The sequence below is a fragment of the Scardinius erythrophthalmus genome, assembly GCF_964197995.2.
Source record: "Scardinius erythrophthalmus genome assembly, chromosome: 24".
Lineage (NCBI taxonomy): Eukaryota > Metazoa > Chordata > Actinopteri > Cypriniformes > Leuciscidae > Scardinius > Scardinius erythrophthalmus.
Window position 1 is genome coordinate 6,557,167 of NC_138244.1, and position 26,346 is coordinate 6,583,512.

At 39.2% G+C, this 26,346-nt stretch overlaps 1 protein-coding gene across 2 annotated transcripts; it reads left to right on the top strand.

The window, feature by feature from the left end:
• Positions 1-840: 840 nt before the first annotated feature.
• Positions 841-25,375, top strand: LOC308685044 (von Willebrand factor A domain-containing protein 5A-like). Of its 2 annotated transcripts, none has more exons than XR_014029414.1 (24): positions 841-918; positions 1,007-1,081; positions 1,666-1,868; positions 1,944-2,166; positions 2,258-2,424; positions 2,501-2,615; positions 2,689-2,864; positions 3,466-3,554; positions 3,654-3,798; positions 5,036-5,115; positions 5,192-5,306; positions 5,392-5,550; positions 5,644-5,747; positions 5,841-6,166; positions 18,222-18,245; positions 18,443-18,466; positions 19,006-19,065; positions 19,755-19,863; positions 21,316-21,348; positions 23,290-23,314; positions 23,437-23,489; positions 24,522-24,661; positions 24,739-24,862; positions 24,978-25,375. XR_014029414.1 is itself a non-coding variant. In XM_081356489.1 (24 exons), exons 1-24 carry the CDS (start codon positions 1,042-1,044, stop codon positions 25,055-25,057), a joined length of 2,631 nt encoding a protein of 876 aa, XP_081212615.1. In that variant the 5' UTR covers positions 856-1,041; the 3' UTR covers positions 25,058-25,375. The 2 variants fall into 2 exon arrangements, 1 of the variants encoding a protein (XP_081212615.1); XM_081356489.1 differs by adding an exon at positions 21,103-21,135 and having other exon boundaries at positions 856-1,081; positions 19,755-19,847.
• The last annotated feature ends 971 nt before the right edge of the window (positions 25,376-26,346 follow it).

Here is a 26,346-nt window from a genome sequence, read left to right on the forward strand (position 1 = left end):
TCATTTTAGTGTAATGTTTTTCACTAAATAAAATGATGTTCTTGGTACAATTCATGGTTGGTTTCATTTTTTCTGTAATGTCAATTCAATGTATACATGAATAAAACTATTAAAAAAAATAGTAAATACATTTATAGTCTGTAATAGCCTATTTTTTTATTGTTACTGGCTAAAAATTATTAATGTTTAATGATTTCATGTTTTATTCATATTAATAAAGGCTTTAATAATATTCAAGCTTTTATAGAGCAATCCAGTCTATCTAATGTTCGTCTGCCATTAGATTTTAAATATATCTGTAGTAGACTATAGTTTTGGCCAGATAGTTGGGATCTGAAAGGTTTCCTGACCGAAATGAACGGGTCCACTATGGATCCGCGTCGGATACGCTGCTTTATCCGCGGATACGGGTATAGGGTCTGCCGCGGATCTGGTCTGGATCCGCAATCCTTATCTGTTCCGGATTCGTTGCGCTGTGCAAGTGGACTCCATTCCGGACCCGTTTTGCGGATCCGTTCCGGACCGGAGCTTGTGCTACCTCCGCGGCGGTCTGGAGTCATAAAATAATTAACTGTCAGTTTGCTATCTGCTATCCAGATACTTTCTGCAGAAACCTCCACTTCGCGTGCGGAAGACAGTTAGGAAAAGTTATTAAAAATACAATTAAAAGTTTCTTAAGTACATGGAATGATCACCCCTGATGTAAGAATCAGCCATATATCTATAAACTGCTGTTTAGAAAATTAGTTAAAAATCTCAGCGTCACGTTGCTTCTGCAGTTAATTAATATTCATGAGCCAAACCTGCGCGTTTAAATAGCAGGATCTTTGATCTCAGCGCAGACTCTGGTCTTCTGACTCGGACTGAAACGACTTCCCGTTTCAACGACGTCCAGAAATCATCTTGCGCTAGAAACACGTATTTACTCATTTATTGAGTCTTCTGTCAATATTTAAAGCAAAGGTGTATTTCGGTTTTTGATTTTCACTTTCGCTCACTTTTAAAGTAGGTCATTGTTAGTTCCTCTAACGCTGTGTGAGAATGATGAACTGCGGTCTTGTGACTGAGAAAAATGAGCCGGGTATGAATTCACCTGTTTACTTTTACTGTTTCCGAATGTATTTATGTTTTAATATGTGGGAGAGCTGGAGTGTTTTTCAAACAGGGAAGTTTGTTGCGAAGTCTTTATCTCGGTATTATTTTATAGTGAAGGTAGTTCACAAATGCCATGTTCTTCTTAAATTCAGAATTTTTTATTATAATAGACCTTATGTAGCTCCGCCCCTTTTCAGCGCTGCGCTCATTGTCTTTTGACTTCCGGTCTGTATTTTCACAGCGTTTTGCGTGTTTATTAATGAACGGCTCGTTTTAAAATCTTCCCGGTCGATTTACATTTGTTAAGTCATCTGCTTTAAACATTACAGTCCTCATGATAACTTTCGTTAACTTTACATTAAGTAAATCCACTTAAAAAGCTAATTACTCCTGGACAGAAATGCCATATAAATATACAGAGCAACCGCAAAACGGAAGTTAAAAGACAATATTCCAAAGATGGGGGCGCCCTTGTTTCTCTGGTGCATAAGGTCTATACAATCTATATCTTGTTTTTATGACGTTTTGTGATGTGATGTTGTTCTTGTTCTGTTGGTTTGTGTGACTCAGTGCCTCTGAAGAGCATCTCAGTGGAGGTTCGTGTTCAGGATCATGTCTCCACAGTCTCCTCCACTCTGCTGTATGTGAATGAGGAAGAGCGCCCCCTGGAGGCCTTGTTCGTGTTCCCTCTGCCCGCTGATGCTGCTGTCTGCCACTTCAGTGCCAAGATCGGAGAGCAGGAGATTGTGGCAGAGGTGCAAGACAGAGAAACCGTGAGTCCAAATATAAGTCTGCTGGACATTCATTTGCATATTTTTTGCACCACGTAACAAAACTGTGTCTTGCAGGCAAGGGATCAGTATGATGACGCTGTGAGTTCGGGTCAGCAGGCGTTTCTGCTGGAAGAGAGTGCAGAGAGTCCTGATGTGTTCAGACTGAGTGTCGGGTGTCTGTCGCCGGGTCAGAACGCTGCCGTCACCATCATCTACGTCACCGAGCTCGATGTGCAGGCCGACCACTCGCTGCGCTTCTGTCTGCCGGCTGTACTCAACCCCCGATACACACCAGCATGTACAGCAGCTGCTACACACACTTTATTAGTGGAGAGAAGCTGATTCTAACACACTCTCTCTCTGTGTGTGTGTGTGTGTGTGTGTGTCAGGTTCAGTAGCTGGTATAGTCTCAGAGATTTCATCAGGATGTGGAGCTGCTCCTTACACGCTGACTCTCAGTGTCCATGTGAGCTCTCCAAAGCCCATCTCCAAACTAGAGTCCAACTGCACTCTGGATCCTCTAGTGTTCCTCCGCTCGGATCACACTCAGGCTACGGTACTGTGTGTGTCTTCATGTGTTTATCTGGATGTGTGAGCACAGCAGTGTTATGCATGTGTTTTTATGTGTGTAGGTGAATCTGAGTCCTGGTCACATGTTTGATAAGGACGTTGAGCTGTTTCTGTACTATCAGGATACCCATCAGCCCTCTGCTATAGTGGAGGCAGGAGTGGCCACTGCCCCATCAGGTCGGACCTGCAGATCACTGGCATTATGGGATTGAGTGATCGAGGTTTCACTGACTCTCTCTCTCTATTTCAGGCTCTCTGATGAGGGACCCAGTGGTCATGATAAGTTTGTACCCAGAATTCCCAGAGGAAGTGATGTCATCACTGGCAACTCAAGGCGAGTTTGTTTTCGTGATGGACAGATCTGGCAGTATGGGTGACATGATGCATTATGGGAAAGGAGCACAGATGCGCATAGAAAGCGCAAAGGCAAGATTCAAGATTCAAAACATTAAGCTTTTTACACATTTTACACATTCATAAATTTTGTGCATATTTATAACATTGCTACACTTTTTTTTTACATTTCAGCCGCTTTCTCTGCTTGTTGAACTGAAAGAATGACTTGCCCTCTCTCTTCAAATCCTCGTTGAGATGAACGATCGCTCATTTTGTCTCTTGTTCAGACTCAAAAATCACTGACTCTCGTTCCGTAAAGGGGTTTATTCGTTCAGTAGGTCGAACGATTTGTTAAAAAAACACTGATTTGTTAAATTTTCAGACTTTTTTTGGAAGAATTTTAGAACATTTGAAAACATCAAAAACAACAAAAAAATGGAAAACCAAAATTCATGTTTTTCCAAAAACATGTTGCTCATTCTGATGGAGTGCATCACAAATAGAGTCAGTTTTGATGTCATGTTGAGTTTAAATCATGACTTCTGTCATGAATGTGTGGTTTACCCTTGTCTCTTTATCTTGTGTTTTGTTCAGCACTTTGGTCTGCCATGTTTGCTGATTTTAAATGTGCTATATAAATAAATACACACTTGAAACTTGAAACTTGAAATACCTGTCCATGTCTCTATAGGACACTCTGCTGTTACTGTTGAAGAGTCTGCCCATGGGATGCTACTTCAATATCTATGGATTTGGCTCTCGTTTTGAGTCCTTCTTCCCGTTAGTAACTAGATCTCCATTCATAGATATTCAGATATTCAGTTTTTAAATCTGTCAGAGGAGATTAGATGTTAAATGTGTTTGTGTGTTTCACTGCAGTCAGAGTGTCGAGTACAGTCAGGACACAATGGATGAGGCTCTGAAGAGAGTGAAGGAAATGCAAGCAGACCTGGGCGGCACAGAGATTTTACAGCCTCTAAAACACATCTACAGTCAGCCCTGTAACCCTGACCATCCCAGACAGGTACGACAACACCTCAACATGCATCTGAACAACACACTGACAGTCATGTAAAAGTATCAACTAGGCTAAAAGAGTTAGTTCACCAAAAAATATAAATTCTGCCATTATTTTCTCACCCTCATGTCGTTCCAAACCCATAAGACTTTTGTCCATCTTCAAAACACAACTGAAGATATTTTTTATGAAGTCTGAGAGGTTTCTGTTCCTCCATTTAAAGTCCATTCACCCAATACTTTGATGCTTAAAAAAGTTCATAAAACGCAAGTGAATGTAATCCATATGAATCAAGCAGTTTAATCTAAGTCTTCAAAAGATGAACTTATAAACACTGATAAACACACATACATGCGCTCTAAAAGTTAACATGTGCAGTTGTTGCTTTGAGGAGGTATTTCTACCTGATTCTACCTACAAATTCTAATTTTGTTGTTGTAAGCTACTTCAATCATTTTGATGTAACATAAAACAAGGGAATGCTGTTTTAACTTAATTGAGTTACACTGACCCACCAACATACAATTTCCAATAAAGCTCAGGATGGACACAGTCGGCACATGCTCACCTGCTCCTTGGCGAATTTTGCCTCAATGAAAATTGTGATTTGGGATTATTAAACACATTAACTTGCATCAAAGTGAAAACCACAATTGACCGTGCTACTCTTCACCACAATGGTAACCACAACATTCAATAACAGAAACTCCTCTAAATGTCATCTTTCCCTTTACTGAAAAACATAAAATAACACTTAATCCCTAACTGATGGCAAAGGCTCTACGGTCTACTTGGGTTCACGATGATAAAGGCAGCCCTGGGCCGTGGATCTGTAGTTGATGTTCAATGATGTTCATGCATGACGTGCCAGAACAAACCTCATTGGTTCTTGTGTATTAAGCACACACCTTTGAATCTCTGTGTTTACCAAGTTTAGATGTGAATAAAAGCCTAAATTTAATCATTGAATGTTCATAATATACAGCAATCGTGTCTCTTCAGAAGACTTGGATTAAACTGCTCGATTCATATGGATTACGTATACTTATGTTTTATGAACTTTTTTAAGTGTCAAAGTTTTGGGTAAATCTACTTTCAATGCCGGGACAGAAATCTCAGGTTTCATTAAAAATAATTTCATTTGTGCATCAAAGATAAACATAAATTTTACAGATTAGGAACGACATGACAGAATTTTCATTTTTGGGTGAACTATCCCTTTAAGATGTTTTTCTCTCTTCAGCTGTTCATCTTCACTGATGGAGAGGTGGGAAACACTAAAGAGGTGCTGGACCTGGTGAAACGTCATGTTCACTCTCACAGGTAAAGGTCTGCTGGGTTTGATCTTCCCATCATTCATCTCTTCATCACTTACAGTAACAGAGTTTATTTTCTTCAGGTGTTTCTCATTCGGGATTGGTGAGGGTGCAAGTACCGCCCTCATCACAGGAATGGCCAGGGAAGGATCTGGTCACGCTCAGTTCATCACAGGCACCGACCGCATGCAGCCCAAAGTAAAGCTCTCCACTGGATTTCACAGGCACAGATGTTTCCTAGTCAAATGTCTCAATGGTTTCTCTTTCTCTTAAACTATCTCAGGTGATGCAGTCCCTCAGGTTTGCGCTGCAGCCTCTTGTGTTTAATATCTCTGTGGACTGGAGCCTTCCAGATGGCATTACTGTTGACACACTGTCTCAACCCATCAAAGTGCTCTTCCAGGGTCAAAGGGCACTCATTTACGCCCAACTTAAAGGAGAGGTAGGATGATATAGCATGTGTTTCTTTAATGAGAATAAGAGACCAGTGTCTCTCATTTGTTTAGATGATAAAAAATCTGCCCCTCTTTTATAGAGTTCAGGAGGTTTTGAGGGAAAAGTGACAGTCAAGTACAGGCTTAAAGATCAACCAGTAACAAACCAGCTCCACTTCTGCCTCAAACCAACTGAGGAAACTGGGTAACACACACAAACACGCAGAAATACATTGAATTGGATGATATCAACTCTTTGCTTTTCAAATCCAACAAATTTCCCCCATGTTATTTGCAGGTTGGCCGTCCACCGGCTGGCGGCTCGGACCCGGATCCGTTTTCTGGAGCAGGAGGAGAGGTCATGTGGTGCAGATGTTGAGGGCATCAGGAGAAAGATAATGGCGCTCAGTGTTCAGGCAGGAGTGAGCAGTGTTCATACAGCCTTCATTGCCGTTAATAAAGACAGCAGACAGACTGTGAAAGGACCCCTGCTGCAGAGAAGAGTGCAGCAGCAGAGAAGAGTGCAGCAGCAGCAGCAGCAGCAGAGAAGAGTGCAGCAGCAGCAGCAGCAGCAGAGAAGAGTGCAGCAGCAGAGAAGAGTGCAGCAGCAGCAGCAGAGACGCGGTTAGTGCGAGGATTGTGAACTTGTGAGGATGTTTGTGTCTGTTCATATTATCATTACAAAAATAATGTTCTTGTTACATATTTTACATTTGGTTTGTTCAAGTAATCGAAATCAAATGTTGTTTCAGGGTCACAGCAATGAAATGTATGGCCAATACTGTGTCAAGTTAAACTAGTGTTTGTAAACTAAGTTTTCAGACAGATGTTTAGTGCTCTGATTGCATGTGTAAAAGTGGCTTGACTATTTACTATAGTACATTTGATGTGTTAATCTCATTTGGATGTAAAAGGAAATGTTTTTATATATACATATCAGCTTGCTCCAACATATAATATATTTAAAATTAATTGCATGTCATTCAGCAACACAAGTCATCCAGCTTTTATTAACAGGATATACTCTAATATCATTCTAGATTACTGCAAAGTGCAACAAGTCTCTCATACCAGCCACTGAGCGCACACACAGAGTAACGTTTTAACACAATCAAATGTATTTTGAAATTTAACAAACGTTTCTAATGATGATTTCTGTCAGTCGTTTAACATTTCCATTGTAATTTACAGCTATTTACAGCTCTCACATTGTGAGCATAAAGCCTTGCCTACTTAGATTTGATTGGTCATCTCAAACATTTTGACATCGACGAGCAGTGTTGCAGCACCAAAGTAGAGTTAATATTAGGCAATTATATCACAACCTTTATTATATACACCTGTTGATTTAAGAATCTTGCTTTCCCCTGTTGTTTAATTTCATGGAAACAGACACCAGTGATTTTGCCAAAAGATATCTCGTATTTATTTAATTAATATAAAACATAGGAGAGAGAGACATTGGACTAGCGAAGATCTAATTCAGCTGCTCAGTCATCTTTCCATTATTTTCATCTCTTCTCTAATTTTCGGACAAACAGGGCTTGGTTTTTATATCCCTGACCAAGGAAAAAAACTACATCACCATAGGAACACATACATTTAGCAGAAGAACATATGGTTTCCATTAACGTTGGAATGTATTCCCCTTATACTATGCTTGATGAAAAACTGCATATACATTTCAGTCCAGCAGCACACTCAAGTCCAAAGTCTCCCAAAGTCTCTCCCACATATTCACAAAATACAATGAGTACAAATAATTATGAATGTTTATAAAGAGTATAAAAGAGATACATAATACTACTGATTACGAATATTAATGAAAGGTAAAAAAGTAATAATAATACTAAAAACATTAAATGATGAAATTTGAGTCTTCAGTCCCTCCACTGGAACTACGGCCGTCAGTTCCACCATCATTCCCAGGTGGCCAACCTATAGAAGTGATAGTGAGGAGGAAAAGCAGACCAAGAAATAGATATAAAGAATAGAAGACTAGAAACAGAAATGAAAACAAAACAAAAAGTAAAGAACAAAGAACCCCAACCCATGTTATGTCCCCGCATACTATGTGTCATTTAACATCTATGTGTATGTATTTAAAAATAAACCCCAATCATCTAAGGAAAGAAAAAGTAATAAGTCTTCTGCCAGTGCCTTGACTCGTTAATTACTTAACTCCTCAAGTTCCTGGCCAAAACAACAAACTAAAATAAACGTTGATGTTAAAGGATCCTATCCCTTGGGGTAGAAAATCAGTAAGCGGGTGTGCATTGATTGTGAGGTTGTGTTTTGTATGTAATGTAGAATGTGTAAAATCTTCTATTTCACACCGAATTTCCCGTTCCCGGTTCTATCCATTTGGTTAGTAATAACCAATTTAACAGGTTTGGTACTTTTCTTCCTAGTGACACATATGATGATATTTATTGCTAACAGAATCACCAAGACTACTACCATAGTCAAAACTATCCATTCTGACCATGACAGATTTCCTGGAATTTTAGTTAATTTTGTCTCAGACATCAATTTAGCTATTCCATTCGCTACGATGACATGACCCATTGCTTGAATTCCCTCCTCTTTGGCTGCCTTAACACTTCCTTTAACTCTCTTAACCATTTCAAAGAGTTCATAATTCCTCTCCTCCACCAAATCATTATTCCACCACTGTGCCTCTAACTGCAACAATTGCACATGTGGAACATGAATTCCACCCAAATAAAGAGGATAGAGAATCTCAACGCAAAATGGATCAGGAGGAATTGGACATAACTTCCCTCCGTAAATCATATTTTCACTTATTCCATCATGTAATATGCACCACTGTGCTTCTGACACCTGCCATGCACCTGTGGCTTGATCTAAAGGAACTACTTCCCAAACTGCAGATCCATTAAGAGATAAACTGAACATTGTAGAGCATGAGCAAATTACCCACTCATGTTCCTCAACACAACAGTCTGTGGTAGAAATCATTGGTGTATCACCTTCAGCCCAGTATCCATTCTTTCCTAATCTAATTACTGAATTTCCTTGTCTAACCCCCATTGATTGGAATTGTCTAACTGTCATAATATTACGTTTCCCATATTGAGGCCATACCATAAACAAGGGTAATGTTCCAGAACCTGACAACAAATTTTCATTAATGACAATTTTAATTAATGGAACATGCTTAGCAGAAGTCAAATTAAATTGATTACCGAAAACCACTAACACAGATTCCACTATTCGCTCAGGAATTTGACCCATTCGAATAACTTGAATATCCTCTACCATTTGATCCTTCAAATTTTGAGCCAGAAATAAACACGCTGCACGATGCGTCTCAAAATTAGATGACTTTGTTAATGCATCTGCCAATTCCTTCGCTGCGTTATTAAGATGCTGACCCGCTGCTATAATATGTAGAGAACCTTGAAGAGCCTCAGTGAGTCCTTTCCCAGTCATTGTTCCCACCCACTGAGTATATTTGCTTAATTGATTCATTTGAGCAGTATTACTAATTGAATTGACAGAACCAAATACCCCCGCTATATCTCCCCATATACTTCGAGATTTACGATTTCGACTTCTCAGAGGATCTTTAGGTATAATATTTAATTTCTTTTTCCAACCAACTCCGTATTTGTGTGAAATTTCCACAATAGGACTGATCAAAAACAGTAAGAAGAGATATCAAGTTATAATTAATGCGTTGTCGCACCATATGGGCTTCATTTATCAAGGTTTTGGTTTCTTTTGCTAACAAGATACCATGAGCTGGTGCTGTAGTCGTATTTGGGCAAGTATTAGCTTTGTTTGTCTTTTCCGCAGAAAGATAAAAACACCGTCCAATTTCCCCAGTTTCTAGTTCAGTCTCACAATATTCATTTGCATCTTCCGAATGCCAAACTCTTATGTAATTTCCCTTGAATCTGGTTGTCCCTGAGGTAGTATCCCTTAGAAACCCCTCACATGGCAACACTATGGGATAGATACAGCCTTGGGCTAGTGAATCCCATATTGTAAGCATGTGGGTCCGATTCAAAATGAAGTTCATTTCCACATTAGTAGATGTTATGAGGTCTAACCCCACAATTTCACATTGTTCTTTTGAACAAATTTCTCGTCTTTGAGCACTACCAGAATACCCCCCATCTTTCACCGGCCAAATTATTCTGCTTTTGTAACATTGATGATGAAAGTTACATCCACCATAGATGCCCTCACGATATTTATCAAGATCTTTATCATTACGTGGCACCCAATCCCATAATCCCCATTTGGAAATAAAGGGAAGAGTAAAACGTTGGCCTGATTTCAGAGTTGCATTCCGAGTGATTCCTTGAACTCGAGGAGTCCATAAAGCCTGGCTTCCTTGGTAAATGCCAAGTAAAATGAAAAATAAGCATACCATTGTTGCTGGGTATCGAGAATAACTTGCAACCATCTCTAATCAATGTCAATGGAAATGATCCCTGAAATGGAAGCAGAGAAATAATTAAACATCACTTCTTTATTCCCAATCTTTAAAGCTAATGGATGAACAGTGCTCAATATCAGGCCATAAGCCATCATTATCATTTTGTTCATTCACTAAGCAAGGTTTAACTTGTGACCAATGATACCATCTATCTGTTCCTACACCCTTTAAGGCAAACACTTGTATCGGTTGTTAAGAGTATCTCATATGGTCCCTCCCATCTAGGCTCTAAACCTTTCCTAGCAATGCGTTTGACCATAACAAAACTGCCTAACTCAGGAATGTGTGGAATATCAGTAGTGGTATGTTTTTCATCCCATTGCTGTTGAGCTTCTCGCACTTTCTTATTATTGTCTTTGGTAGCTTTGTCCAGCATTGTTAGATAGCGTCGTAACTTCTCTTGGAACAAAGTAGAATCTCCTCCTGTTCCCGCAGGTGGCGGAGCATCAGGAGGTAGGACCATTGCTCTTCCAGTCATCAGTTCAAAAGGAGTTAGTCCTGTTACTCTGTTTGGAGTTGCTCTCAAGTTCCACAGAATAGCAGGTAATAACTTATGCCAACCTTGGCCAGTTTGCAGAATGGCTTTGGTAAGAGCGGTTTTCAACGATCTGTTCATTCGTTCTACCATGCCTGAGCTTTCCGGATGGTACGGAATGTGAAACTTCTGTTTGATCCCCATCAATTTCATTGCTTCCTTCATCAGTTTTCCAGTGAAGTGAGTTCCATTGTCAGAATCAATTTCATATGGAAGACCCCAGCGAGGAAAAACTTCTTCCACCATTACTCGTGCTGCCGCTTCAGCTGTGCAAGTTCTCGTAGGGAATGCTTCCACCCACCTAGTAAATCTGTCCATGATTACTAGAATGTATTGGTACCCTCCACTGGGTGATAAAGGTCCTGTGAAATCGATTTGGAGGTGTGTCCATGGACCTGTTGGTCTGGGTGCATGTGACATTCGCACCTTTACAGATTTTCCCACATTTGCTTTCATGCAAATTAAGCATCTTCTACAGTAATCATCAATGTCTCTCATCATTCGTGGCCACCACCACGTCTCGCTGATTTGAGCTTTCATTGCTTTTGCTCCAGCATGCACTTTTCCATGATACAGCTGCATTAGTTCTCTTCTTGTTCCAATCGGCATCACCACTTGTCCGGTTGGAATTCTCCAAATGCCTTGATCATCCTCTTTCGCTCCTGCTTTTATCCATTGTTCTTTCTCTTCATCTGTCTCTGTTTGATATGACAGAAGATGGCGCTCAGGATTATCTTTGCTGTTTTCCTGTACCATGGTAACAGGAGTAAGAGGTAGTAAAGCTGCTTCTCTAGCTGCTGCATCTGCTGCCGCATTTCCTTGACTTTCTTTGGACTTGTCTGATTGATGTGATTTTACTTTGATCACGGCTGCTTCTCTTGGTAAGTGACATGCTGCAATCAAGCGACGAATTATGGAAGCGTGTTGTATTTCGCTCCCGCTACTAGTGATAAGTCCACGTCTTTTCCACAGAGCAAGATAGTCATGGACCACACCAAAAGCATAACGACTATCTGTGTAGATGTTGACTCGATCTCCTTCTGATAGTTCAAAAGCTTCCGTAAGTGCCGTGAGCTCAGCTACTTGTGCTGAAAATTGCCCAGGAAGAGCTCCTTTCTTCACAACAGTTCCATCAGCTTCCACTACAGCCCATCCAGTATGTCATTTTCCATCAACGTAATAACTGGATCCATCAACCCATAACTCTTTATCTGGATTTTCAAGAGGGATTGGATTAACAGGACCATGGCTTTCCTCTTCTACTTGTTTTTCACACTCATGTGGTGTTCCCTCATGTGGTTCTAGCATCATTGTTGCAGGGTTAAGGGATGTGTCTCTGATTATTTCCACTCTCAAATCCTTGTTCAACAAAGTTGCTTCCCATTTTGCTCTTCTTGCGTCAGTTATGGTCTTGATGTTTGTGTTGTTCAACAACGTCACTATACTGTGTGGAGTGTGAAGTATGATGGTTTGTGCTCTTATCAAATTTTCCACAGCATCCACTGCCCATGTGGCACCATCGAGAGCTTGTATACATCGTGGTTGACCAATCATTGTGACAGGAATCTTTGTGGAAAAGTATCCAACTGGTCTGTATCGATCACCTGGTTTTTGACACAGTACTGCTGAGTAGGTCTCATTTCCCACCCTGGTCCACAAATGGAATGGCAATCGTCCATCGGGAAGTCCCAAGGCTGGGGCTGATGTCAGTTTCTCTTTCATAGATGTAAATGCTTCCTCAGCTTCTGGTGTCCAGGTTATCTGCTCCACTCCAGGCTTTCCTCCCTTGTACAAGTCGATGAGAGGACTAGTGATGCTGGCAAAATCAGGTATATACTGGCGACAGTAGTTGAAAAGTCCCATCACCTTCCGTATTCCTGTAACTGTTAGAGGTTTTGGGAGTTGCCGTAATGCCTCTACACGCTCTGTTGTCATTCTCCTTCCCTCGACAGATATTTCTTGGCCCAAGTAGATAACCTTGGTTTTGGCCAACTGTGCTTTGTCGGTGTTGACTTTGAATCCTCCTTTCCTAAGGGCTTGTAGGACAACATTCAGAGCAAATATATGGCTGTTTTCATCTGGGCTTGCAATCAACAAGTCATCAACATATTGGAAACAAACACTCCCTGAACTCTCAATTTCAGCTTTTCGCTCCGTTAAGAACTGGTCCAAAGTTCTATGGAATACCACAGGAGATAGATTAAGCCCTTGTGGGAGTCTGTTCCAGACAAACTGTTTTACCCCCACTGTGAAGGCCAATTTCTCTTGAGATCTTTCGTCAATAGGTATAGACCAGAAAGCCGACAGTACATCTAATACTGTGAAAATTCTTGCGTTTCCTGGAATATCATTCAGAATGGTGGCTGGATTGGCCACAATAGGATGCGGTTTTGGTGTTATACTGTTAAGTCTTGTGTAATCGATGGTTAATCTCCATGAGTTATCCGATTTCTTGACAGGCCATACAGGACTATTAGTGGTTGATGAAGATTGTCTGATGATTCCTTCAGCTTCCAAGTCTGCCACTATCTCTTCCACAGCTTGTCTTGCTTCAGGTCGGATAGGGTATTGTTTATGAGGGGCATGTATCGGTCCCTCAATAACAACAGGGTCAATGTTGGCTTTACCGCAATCCAATTTGTGTTTAGCCCAAACATCTGGATATAAACTGCACAGAAGTCCCCACACACCATCTTTTCCCCAATCTCTGATAATTGGTTTTGCTGTACCAACAGACGTTAGATTACATGTGCGATCTTCGTGTGGTATTATTCCAGCTGTTGTAGCGATTTGACGACTGTCGGTAAATATGATCATGTTCAACAGTGGAAGAATGTCCATGCCAATAAGGCTTCCTTGTGAATTCGGCCCTACCCAGAAAGATGTCCATAAGACTTCATCTTCATGTATTTGCAAAGGAACTTGTATACTTTTGCGAAATTTAGTGATACCTCCTCCAACTCCTTCAACTTCCATAGTTTCATCTGTTGTAGGTAGGTTCAGATCTGTTATCGAAATCGCTGCTCCTGTGTCAACCAAAATGTCACATGGGTGGCCCCCTATTAATGCATTGACGAAAAGGCGATTGTCTCTTTTCTTACTAATACAGGGGGCCGCTGATTCCTATTGCGGATGCATAATTCCCTCTATGAGCTGACGGACTTGCGCTTCAGTCCACGTCTTCCCTTGAGAGGTTTCATAATTTTTTTTTTGCACTGACTTGTTTAAATGATGGACCTTGACCTTCTGCTCCACCTCCTTTAGCCCAACAATCTTTTATTGAGTGGCCACGCTTTCCACAGTTGGTGCAGAAAATCATCCTCTTCTTTGTGTCCATGTTGTATTGAGCTGTTGCCACTCCTCTTCGATTTGGCTTGTTTCCTTCTTCCTTGTTTGATCTCATAGCCATCTCTAAGCGCCCAGCCCATTGTAAAATCTGATCATATGTCTCACCTGGATTGACTCCAAGTGATAAGGCTTGTTGGTATTTTGTACTAAGTCCATCCACAAGTGTGTCAGTGAACTATACATCATCTCTGTCAGGTTGTTTCTTAGCACAGAGAGCCCATCTCTCGTAAGCATTCCACTTACGCAGAGCATATTCATCTGGAGATTCATCATCCTTTTGCTTAATCAATGTCACTAATGTGAAAGGAATTTTTCCAGTCCCCAAGATTTCTTGGATTTCTTTTCGAAACACATCTAATGCTTGCCAAAGACCCAGGGGTCGCCCCTGGTCATCAACCCACAAATTTATCCATTGGGCTGTGGTTATCGAAGCTGGCAAGCGTTCCCATCTGTCTCTTGGGATTTTAGCTTTCACAATGGTGTGTATGTCTTTTAATGTCATTTGATGTGCTTCAACCAGAGAGTCTAATTCTCGCCAAAACTCTGTGTTTGGATCTTGTCTCTTCAGAGGAGGCAAGGCTGTGAGAATGGCTTGACGCTCTCCTGGTGTGAATGGTCTCTCTTCTGTCATCATTTCAGATTGTAAGTCTTCCCTTTTAACAACAGGTGAAGAAAATTCAGGACCGATCTTGTCAACTGTGATCATGTCGTCATCTCTTGTTTCATCATCCCAGTCAGATCCATAATTACGAGCTGGTGTACATCGCAACATGTCTCTGTTTGGCTGGGCTGATTTAGATCTTGTTATTACTGGAGCTGCTTGTGCAGATGCAATGTACATCTTGTCAACTGGACCTCCATTTGATCTCGAAGGTTGAGACTGTGTCACAGGTTTAGATTAACTTGTATATTGTTCGGGCAAAGCTGGATAGATTGGTTTATAAGGAGGAGGCGTTACTGTGGTTGCGGATTTCACTGGTGGTTGTGAATATTTTCTTTCCGCTTCAGTTATTATATTTGTCCAATCTGGATCAAACGAATCATCATTGGTTGTATTTTCTCCATCTGAACATTTAATAGACATGATTTTGTTCAACTTATTAAATGCTTCAATTTGAGGCTTCATTACTTCAGCAAGTGGAACTGGACCGCCATTTATATCACAACAAATTCCACCTTGCTTTACAATCCAATGAGCTGCCAGTATTGGAAATGCTTGTGATTTTATCTTGTCTTTTTGAGACTCGAACCAGTGTAACTGTGCATCCATATTTGCATTTATGTCAAGTCCTTTTTTCAAAAGCTTAGCTTGTTTCTTGTTCTTTCTTTCAAGGTACCAAGCCGAAATTGTTCTGCTGTTACAGTCACTTTCTGCCATCTTGCAAAGTTACTTTGTGCTGCTCAGAACAGCAGGGATGTGTGTGTCTGTGAGTGTGTTTCTCTAAGGGTGGGGCTATGGTACTCTGCTTCTCTCTCGCTCTCTCTGTATATTATGTGTGTGCGCGCAGAACTGCAAGCCTATGTATGTGTGTGTATGCATATGTGCATGTAGGCTATGTATGTGTGTGTGTGTGTGTGTCAGAGGCTACCCTTCTTCTCTCTCTCTCCCTCCCTTCTCCAAACTACAGTATATGTGTGTGTGAAGGTATGGAGCAAATTCTGAAGGGAGGGGCTGCCTCACTCTTTCTCCCTTCACAGAACAAAAGAAAATTTTATAGAAAAGTTAACTTCAATGTTTTTCAGTATTTTTGTTTAGTTTCCAGTTAACTCAAAACTATTTTTTTTATTTATTTTTTTTAAATATTTGTGGATTTTCTCTCAGATTAATTTCTTGTTTTCTTTTTCCTTTTTTTTCCCTTTCTTTAAGCTTACTCTGATCAGTATCCTCAAAATATTTGAACAGCTTTACGGTCAAAGTTGGAATGCACGCGATCCCAACTATTTTAACTCGTATTACTCCAGCGTGTTAATGTTTTAGAGTTTTTCCCTGCCATCGTTTTAAACAGACTCGCCACACTTAACCGCTCATGTCAATCGAGCTTTGCTTGTGTTTCACCTCCTCGCCTCGAGTACGAATCTTCCGTGTGTTGGATATATTTTAGAGATTACTCTGCCATCGTTTTAAACAGTCTCGCCATATTATCCAACCACCAATCAGTGACAACCAGCAAATAATAGTTTTACCGTCTTACAGCTAATTCTCCCAAATTTTTGACTAGATGGTCTTTTTTCTAAAAAAGATCCTTCTCAATCCCAGCATATCAAATAACTTTAGAGGTTTACTTTTCAGAGAACTTAAATAAGCCAAATTAAATTGAATTATTTTTATTTTTTTATTATACTATGTTTTATATTCTTTGGCAAAACCACAGGCTCCTTAAACAACACAGTTCTTTTTAGCAGTTACAGTCATTGGGCCCTATTTTAACGATCTGAAACGCAAGTGTCAAAGCGCAAAGCGCAAGTAACTTTGTGGGCGGGTCTTGGCGCTGTTGCTATTTTCCCGGCGGGATAAATGACTCTTGCGCCAGGCGCAAATCTAAAATGGGTTGGTCTGAAGTAGCTTCTTTACTCATAGGTGTGGTTTGGGCGTAACGTGAAATAAACCAATCAGAGCGTCAGCTCACATTCCCTTTAAGAGCAGGCGCGCTTGTTCTAAAGCGGATTCCTATAATAACGGCGGATTTGCCAGGCGCGCGCCAGGAGCGGTTCACAGCCAAGGAGAGCAACACTCTCGTCAGGGACGTTGGGGATGGAGAAACCCACCCAAATTAACTTCGGTTAAAAAGGCGTATGATAATTTGGGTAAATGTGTAAGCTAGATGTATGCTTTTATAATAAATTGTCTATCTATCTATCTATCTATCTATCTATCTATCTATCTATCTATCTATCTATCTATCTATCTATCTATCTATCTATCTATCTATCTATCTATCTATCTATCTATCTATCTATCTATCTATCTATCTATCTATCGTAATAATGTATGATTTGCAAAAATGAAAACTGCTGCTTCTGTGTATATGAGAGAGTGTATGCGCGTTGTGCACACGCTACATTGATTATGGCCAAGCATGCGTCCTTAAAATAGCATATGAATAACATGCGCAACACGCCACTGACTTTAAACTGTTTTTTCCTGGTTAGTGGCGCAATTGTTTTCTAAACCTGCAAAATAGCATGAAGGAACGTTTGCGCCGAAACACGCCTCCTTTTTTGCGCTGAACTGCCCAGGGAGCGCAAGTTCTTTCCCTAGTTTAGCGACGTGCTTCTGTGGAGGGAAAAGCGCGCTTTGCGCGGGTGCAAAATAGGAATGATACATGCGTCAGTGTACAAAGTCAATTGCGCTGGGTGCAAGATAGGGCCCATTGTCTCTAATCATCAGGCAGACTTAGAACTTTTATATAAAGGAAAAAGTCTTACCTTGAGACATTATTTCTGGATATACTATCCTGTTCGTGACGCCAAATTGTTGATTTAAGAATCTTGCTTTCCCCTGTTGTTTAATTTCATGGAAACAGACACCAGTGATTTTGCCAAAAGATATCTCGTATTTATTTAATTAATATAAAACATAGGAGAGAGAGACATTGGACTAGCGAAGATCTAATTCAGCTGCTCAGTCATCTTTCCATTATTTTCATCTCTTCTCTAATTTTCGGACAAACAGGGCTTGGTTTTTATATCCCTGACCAAGGAAAAAAACTACATCACCATAGGAACACATACATTTAGCAGAAGAACATATGGTTTCCATTAACGTTGGAATGTATTCCCCTTATACTATGCTTGATGAAAAACTGTATATACATTTCAGTCCAGCAGCACACTCAAGTCCAAAGTCTCCCAAAGTCTCTCCCACATATTCACAAAATACAATGAGTACAAATAATTATGAATGTTTATAAAGAGTATAAAAGAGATACATAATACTACTGATTACGAATATTAATGAAAGGTAAAAAAGTAATAATAATACTAAAAACATTAAATGATGAAATTTGAGTCTTCACACCTCAGAAAAATACAGAGGTCTGAACATTGGGGACGGCCCTGTCCATATGACCTCATCAGGTTGCATGTGAAGGAAGTCTAGTTACCATATTGGAAACAAAAACATTAGTTTGGCTTTTTTAATGTAAAAATGTCTCAACTTTTATCGAAGGTACAAACAAATATCAAATAGAACAAATATCGAAAATGGCAGCTTTTTAAATGACAAGCTCCACTCACATTTTTCAAGTTAAAATGATGATTTCAACATACTATAGTTCTTGTGGTGTGTGCAACTCATTTTAATGTGAAATTAATTTGTGTTTTAGGCATGGCTTTTGGAGGCTTTAAAGGTAAGTAAACTCTTCTTTTCAGTCTCATATCAGTGATGTTTTAAAGTTCTGATTGTGTCTGTATGGATGTGTGTGTTTCCCTGACAGCAAGGATTCAATATGTTTTACTTGATCATTTCAGAATAGTTCATTGTCAGGTAACAGTTTACATTTAATATCTACAACTCATGATGATGTGAAATTAATTTGTGTTTTAGGCATGGCTTTTGGAGGCTTGACTGGTAAGATAATTAATATATAGACTCTTCTTTTCAGTTTCATATCAGTGCTGTTTTAAACCTCTGATTGTGTCTGTATGGATGTGTGTGATTTGTGTTTCCCTGACAGCAAGGATTTCATATGCTTTTCTTGTCCCTTCACAGTTTAATACATTTGAGTAGTTGAGTTGACCTCATTAAGATATAAAATGTTCAGTTTTAGGGAGGATGTGGTCAGTGGTTCTTTTCAGTCTGTAGGTGTTTCTTGAGCTTACAAGAATGTGTTTGTGGTGCTAAGACAAAATTCCCAACATAACATCAATTCAGTAACGTTCACTGGAAATGACAGAGTGCTAAAAATGGCACTTGTACCTGTTTTTATGGCTCATCGACAAACAAAACAATACAAATGGTTATTGAAAGATTGTTTTGGGCCAGAAATATCCATATCAGTCCATCTCTATTCCAGAAGCTTTTCTTGTTTGTTAGTTCTTTTGGATGTGTCTGTTCCTGGCTTTCTCCAGATCTGAATCTGTTCTGACCTTTGATTTCTCTTCCTGTAGGTGCACCACCTGCTCAGTCACTGGCCTTTGAACATGGGCCTAAGTGCAAGTTACTGCCGGGTAACTGCACTTCAATGTAATATTATTTTTATGAAAGTGTGAAGTATGCAATGTTTGAAGAAACTGTTGCATTAAATTATTGGTTTATAAGCCTCACCAAACCACAGCACTAAACAGAGAGCACTAAATGATTCACTGTCACATTACAGTTAACAACATGTAAAATTAATTTGTTTTCAGGGAGAGTATCTCAAGCCCTGTTTAAACTTTGATGCTTCAAAAAGTTCATAAAACGCAAGTGAACGTAATACATATGAATCAAGCAGTTTAATCTAAGTCTTCAAAAGATGAACTTATAAACACTGATAAACACACTCTAAAAGTGAACATGTGCAGTTGTTGCTTTAAGGAGGTATTTTTACCTGATTATACCTACAAATTTAATCAGTTTGATGTAACATAAAACAAGGGAATGCTGTTTTATCTTATTAGAGTTACACTGACCCACCAACATACAATTTCCAATAAAGCTCAGGATGGACACAGTCGTACCTGTTTTTATGGGTTCATCGACAAACAAAACAATACAAATGGTTATTGAAAGATTGTTTTGGGCCAGAAATATCCATATCAGTCCACCTCTATTCCAAAGCTTTTCTTATTTGTTAGTTCTCTTGGATGTGTCTGTTCTTGTCTTTCTCCAGATCTGAATCTGTTCTGACTTTTGATTTCTCTTCCTGTAAGTTCAGTACCTGCTCAGTCACTGGCCTTTGAACTAGGGTCTCTCAGTTTTATCCTACCACCACCACCACCACCACCAGCAACACCACCACCACCACCAGGTAACTGCACTTCAATGTAATATTATTTTTATGAAAGTCTGAAGTATGCAATGTTTGAAGAAACTGTTGCATTAAATTATTGGTTTATAAGCCTCACCAAACCACAGCACTAAACAGAGAGCACTAAACGATTCACTGTCACATTACAGTTAACAACATGTAAAATTAATTTGTTTTCAGGGAGAGTATCTCAAGCCCCGTTTAAACTTTGATGCTTCAAAAAGTTCATAAAACGCAAGTGAACGTAATACATATGAATCAAGCAGTTTAATCTAAGTCTTCAAAAGATGAATTTATAAACACACTCTAAAAGTGAACATGTGCAGTTGTTGCTTTAAGGAGGTATTTTTACCTGATTATACCTGTTGTAAGGAAGAGATAGGATCCAATATGCAATTTGAGAGTCAGAGTTTATTTCTTTTGAGAGAGCAGAAAACAAAGTCTCTTCAAACAGGAACGCAGGCAAATGCAGATGAAGCAGAGATAAACTGCCTTTTCAAACAGGAACTCAGGTAGCTGCTAATAGTGCAGATCAAACAGTCAACAGTCTTATAAACAGGAACCCTCTCTCAACTCTCTTGTGCGTGACTGAGAGGCAGCAGAAATCAGGGAGACCGGCTAGAAGACTCTTAACCTCTCGTCTCCACGGGCAGAGCGTAGCAACGCACAAAGTCTGTTCAGGGCGTTCGTCGACAGCGGGAGGGCTGGACACAATGTAGAAGAGAATATTAATAGACAGTGTAACGGCTGACCTGAACCCGAGACGAGACGAGACGGGATTGTAGATAGCCACCAGCATGATACTGAAATGAATCAGCGAGATGACAGCTAATGAGAATCAGCTGAAGGGGAAAAGGGAAAGAGAGAGGAATAACCAGCATTGACCAGCAGAGGGGGGAAAAAGACAGGAAAAGCCAGAGAGAGAACCAGACTCATGACAATACCTACAAATTTAATCAGTTTGATGTAACATAAAACAAGGGAATGCTGTTTTATCTTATTAGAGTTACACTGACCCACCAACATACAATTTCCAATAAAGCTCAGGATGGACACAGTCGTACCTGTTTTTATGGGTTCATCGACAAACAAAACAATACAAAGGGTTATTGAAAGATTGTTTTGGGCCAGAAATATCCATATCAGTCCACCTCTATTCCAAAGCTTTTCTTGTTTGTTAGTTCTTTTGGATGTGTCTGTTCTTGTCTTTCTCCAGATCTGAATCTGTTTTGACCTTTGATTTCTCTTCCTGTAGGAGGACGTGCGCCTAAGTGTAAGTCACTGCCGGGTAACTGCACTTCAATGTAATATTATTTTTATGAAAGTGTGAAGTATGCAATGTTTGAAGAAACTGTTACATTAAATTATTGGTTTATAAGCCTCACCAAACCACAGCACTAAACAGAGAGCACTAAATGATTCACTGTCACATTACAGTTAACAACATGTAAAATTAATTTGTTTTCAGTGAAAGCATGTATAGACCCGTTTGAAAAACATGGTAAGATAAATCATATTGACTAATCTTCTCTTGTGGTTTTATGCTTAGGTGTTTTTTGTAGCTTTGCATGTGACTTTAACATTACGCCTTGTTATACTTATTTTATAACATATTTTTATACTTATTTCCATCTTGTCCTTCACTGTCATCACTCCTCCTTTTATGCTTCCGCTCCTCCGTGAGAGATACGAGACCAGTGCGGCGCGCAGGTGTCGCTCATCAGTAATCACGCCACCGGCTTAATGACTTTACTATTAATCTCAATTATGTAAAATAGTCATAATAAAGAATGAGGAGATGATCAAACTTTTGACTAGTGGTGTATAAATATTTAGGCTATCAAATTAAACCTATTAATGCATGTGATTTAACCGTTTAACATTTGTTAATGCAAACACAGTTAGAGGACTACATGTTAGTACATAAGACTGCATCTGAGGAAAGATTATTCAATTATTGCTGATTCTGTTTAAAAATTTTGTTGTTGTTGTTGTGGTGGTGTGTGTGTTAGACCAAGAAATTAGTTTTGCATTCATTTAAATATATAGCTTTACATATGGTGTTTGTGAATGTTTGTTTTTCTTTAGAGATGGCAAGATACTAATGTGGTTCTGCAAGAAAAATTAATGTTTATGTATTGTTCCTGTTTGTTCACTTTTATTTCTTATCTGAATGTGCTGGCATATTGACAGTTGTAGCAGATTCCCAGCAGATTCAACAGTCAGGGATTCAGAGGATGGGCGATTGTTATTCAACACTTTCTATGAGTACCGTATTTTCCGGACTATAAGTCACACTTTTTTTCATAGTTTGGCTGGCCCTGCGACTTATAGTCAGGTGCGACTTACATATAAAAATTAATTCATACTGACTGAAATGAACCAAGAGAAAACATTACGGTCTACAGCCGCGAGAGTACTCTATGCTGCTCCTGTAGCCTACACCTGAAAAAATTAACTGAAAACAACTGAAAAACTGTTAACTGAAACATTAACCTAAAGACAATTGAGAAAGCCTGAACACAAACAAAATGCCCCCAAAAAATCTCCATGTTTTCGGTGCTGATGCGGTGGTGATGCGTTCATGTAACATGTAAGGGTGGCACTGCCAATAAAGCACCTAAAAGCTGTCACAAAGAACTGGCAAAAGTAATGATTATGAATATGTCAAATATAGAGACATTTTAATTGTTTACTAATAAACAAGTGTTTTCTGTGTCAGTGTCGGCTGCAAAGATGAAGCTGATGATGCTGACTCACGATCTTCGCAGTAGTGAACGCGCCAGAGAGAAATACACATTTCATACGGATTACATAAGCAGAGAACAGTCTGTTTTCTTTCGTTTTGAATTGTTCTGTTTAAAAGTAGACATTTCAAGCTTTCTATAGATATATTTCTCAGGTATGTGTGAGGCAAGTAGGCTACCTTATACGCTGAGCTTTGGTTCATTTATGAGATGAGCTCCAGTTCACACGCCGGCGCCTCCGTGTCGTGATTATCTATTTTCTACTATATTTACTTATTTATTAAATCCAGGCAATTGGTTGGTGAAACATTGATTAAAATTACAAAATGAAGACAGGCTTTGTGCTTTCTGTTTGAGGTCTCTGTGAAAGTTTTAAAGCAGTCTTTTAGTGCCGCTTTCAGAGCGCTCACGTCCGTTTTTTTTTAGTTCGTGAAATGGCCTTCTTTGAGTAAGTGAACATACACACCGAAGGCCATTTCACAAACTTCTGTCAGGGCTCCGACATTGTGATGTACATCATCATCAAACAAATGTGTTTAATTTGTGCTGTTCATGCCTCATTTTTTAGTCTGTTACTTTGAATTTTTCTACTGTAACAAGAGAAACATACAGTCATTTTATAGTGATTTTATAGTGAAAATATAATTCTTCAGATTTACTTAAGACATGAATTCTCTTGTTTTCTGTCTTTTCAGGGAAAAAATCTCTGCCTCTCAGAAAGTAAGACAATTAATCCAAAGTGATTGACATGTTTTTGTGATATGTGTGTGTGAGTTTTATTTCAAACTCTATGTGAACCTCTAATGCAAAGTCACCTTATGGTTAATGATTGTTGTTGTCAGATGCAGTGATTTTAGAGAGTTTCATCAAGCAAAATCTCTTGGCAAACAAAGGGGTATACTCTCTCTCTCACACACACACACACACACACACACACACACACACACACACACACACACACACACACACACACACACACACACACACACACACACACACACACACACACACACACACACACACACACACACACTATCCTTGTGGGGACATTTGGTTCCCACAATGTAATATAAACCACACACACACACACACACACGTTGGGTTTTGATGTTTTATGGGGACTTTCCATAGACATAATGATATTTATACTGTAAAAATTGTATATTCTATCCCCTAAACGCAACCATCACAGAAAAGATTCTGCAATTTTACATATTCTAAAACTTCATTTACTATGATTTATAAGCTCTTTTCCTCATGGTGACCTAAAAATGTCCCCACAAGGTCAAAAATTACTATTTAAAAAAAAGAAGAAGAAGGAGGTTATTACTGGGACATTTGGTCCCCTTTATGTGTTTTACCAAACAATAACTGCTAAACAATTCAATTCAATTCACGTTTATTTCTATAGCACTTTTCACAACACACATCATTTCAAAGCAGCTTTACAGAAAGTGCATGAGTCCACATTACCATTAAGAGTGATCTGTTATCAGAGGTGACTGTCTAAGTTATGTATTTCAGAAATGCACATATACAAAATCACAGTTAGCTAAAAATGTATTAATTTAAACATTGTAATAATTTAATGCAGAAACAATGAGCTCATTGAAGTAATGAATACTTGTTTGTTAACAAATGATTGACATTTAGAAAATATAGCATTGAAATGAAGATTTCAATGCATAGAGATGAAACAAGAGATGAGTTATTTGTCTATAATTGCCTCAACTTTTGGTAGTACGATTAAATGAGTCAAAGAACCACCAAGAACCAGAACATTCCTAACATAGTCCAATATTGAGGTCAAAACAACCAACAAGGACAAAGAGGCAAGAAATTTGAACAGTTATATTTGCATATACATTATACAATTATATACATTATATTTGAACAGATTTTCCTCTTTCTCTGTATGTGTGTTCAGCTGCTCCTGATCCCCAGAAGGACCCGTTACTCCAGCTGGTTTCTCTCCAAAAGGCGTCAGGCTGCTGGGATCTGGACGCCACACTGGCTGATGCGTTTGGGAAGACGGAGGATGAGCTGACCAATCAGAAGCCAGCACAGGTGAGAGATGTGATGAATAATAAGACAGCGGTGATTGTGTCCAGTAACAAATGCAGTGTATGATGGTTTGTGCACAGGTGGAGGGGTCAGTATGGGCCACTCTCCTGGCTCTGATCTGGTTATACGGCTGTAAAATAGACCAGCGGGACGAGTGGCAGTTTGTGGCCATGAAGGCAGCGTCATGGATCGGCTCTCAGAAAGGTGAGATCTCCATTCCAGACCACATTCACTCAGTCAGCGTTCATCAAGACACGCTTGAGCAAATATCTTCAGTTCTTTGACACACACTGATAATTTGAGTGTGTGTGTGTTTCAGTGGGCGATCTGTCTCAGTGTGTGTGTGTGGGTAATGTCCTGCTCGGATGTCAGGTGACCAAAGAGACTCTGGGAATCTGAAGACGTCAGTGTTTCTACTTCCTGTGCCGTCAGAAGACAAAAGAACTACTAGATTCATTTACTGTTTCTGTTAGTCTTTCATTAGAATTTAGTTCTTATCTGAAATCAGCAGCATATTTTTAGATAAAATATTTTAAGACTCTCATTATGTTTTTGCTGTTTTGAAATTTTAAATAATTTTAATCAGATTAATCAATCACTGAGGATACTTTTACACAGCAACAGAATCCTGTTTAGGTGCTAAAATGATTATGTTCACACAAACATGTTAATGTTGAACTATGGCAGCAAAGACTACTATTAAAGTAATACAATATTAAAATAATCTTTGTCATTCTTTTTCATGCAATGAAAGTATAAAAAACACCTTAAAATAATCCATACAGTACATTGAAGCCATATAATACCTTACTTTACTATGTTTGAATTCCACACTTGAAGTCCCTTCATTTCAACATACATTTCATTTCACAACTTATTCAGTACAAATTTGATATCATGTTCAGGTTCGTGAGAGAGCAGCGTTTGGTGGTTTCTTCACAATAAGGTACAAAGCCACAAGGCACTTCCTGTAAATAAATTCTATTAAAACACCTGCATTTTCACCTCTAGCTTTGGATCAAAGCATCTGATAACAGACTAATTGTAATTATTAATTTCAGACCCTTTTTAAATTCAGATTTGCTTTTACAGGCCGGTCAATTTATTTAGCCTAGTGTTGTTGCCTTGTATACACTTTGACAAAAGTTATTGACAAAATTACCTCCACTGAAAGAGCTTTAATGATTATTTTTAATAAACAGATTAAAATCATTCGACTGACTGAGATCAATCATAAAACCTACTATTGAGTAAAACCAAAGGGACTTTGTTCGGATCCAGAGGGTTTTTTGACTCCATCTTGACTATCAATCTTACTGTGCAAGTAAATTTTACAATTGCGATGTAATTCTAATACATTTGATGTCATCCCCATAGTTTATTAATTGTCATTAGTTTGTCACTGTATTGCTTATGTAACTTTATACAGCGACTGTAAATAGGTCAGCAGCACAAACCCTCACAGTAAAATGTAATTTCCTCTAAAAGAGCTTGATCTCGTGTCTGAGATGAATTAGCCAGGTATGGCTCACCTATGCTTACAGCGTTTTTCCATCTTAAAAATATATCTAAATTACGACAAGCTCTCAAGGACAAATGCAGAAAAGTTAGTTCATGCGTTCATGAGCTCAAAGCTAGATTACTGTAATGCTCTACTGGGTGGTTGCCCTGCACGCTTAATAAACAAA

Coding starts and splice junctions, on each gene's coding strand:
- LOC308685044 (XM_081356489.1), top strand. CDS start 1,042: ATGATGAACTGCGGTCTTGTGACTGAGAAAAATGAGCCGG. Junction 5,551..5,643: donor ACGCCCAACTTAAAGGAGAG/GTAGGATGATAT, acceptor CCTCTTTTATAG/AGTTCAGGAGGTTTTGAGGG. Junction 24,863..24,977: donor ATGGATCGGCTCTCAGAAAG/GTGAGATCTCCA, acceptor TGTGTGTTTCAG/TGGGCGATCTGTCTCAGTGT.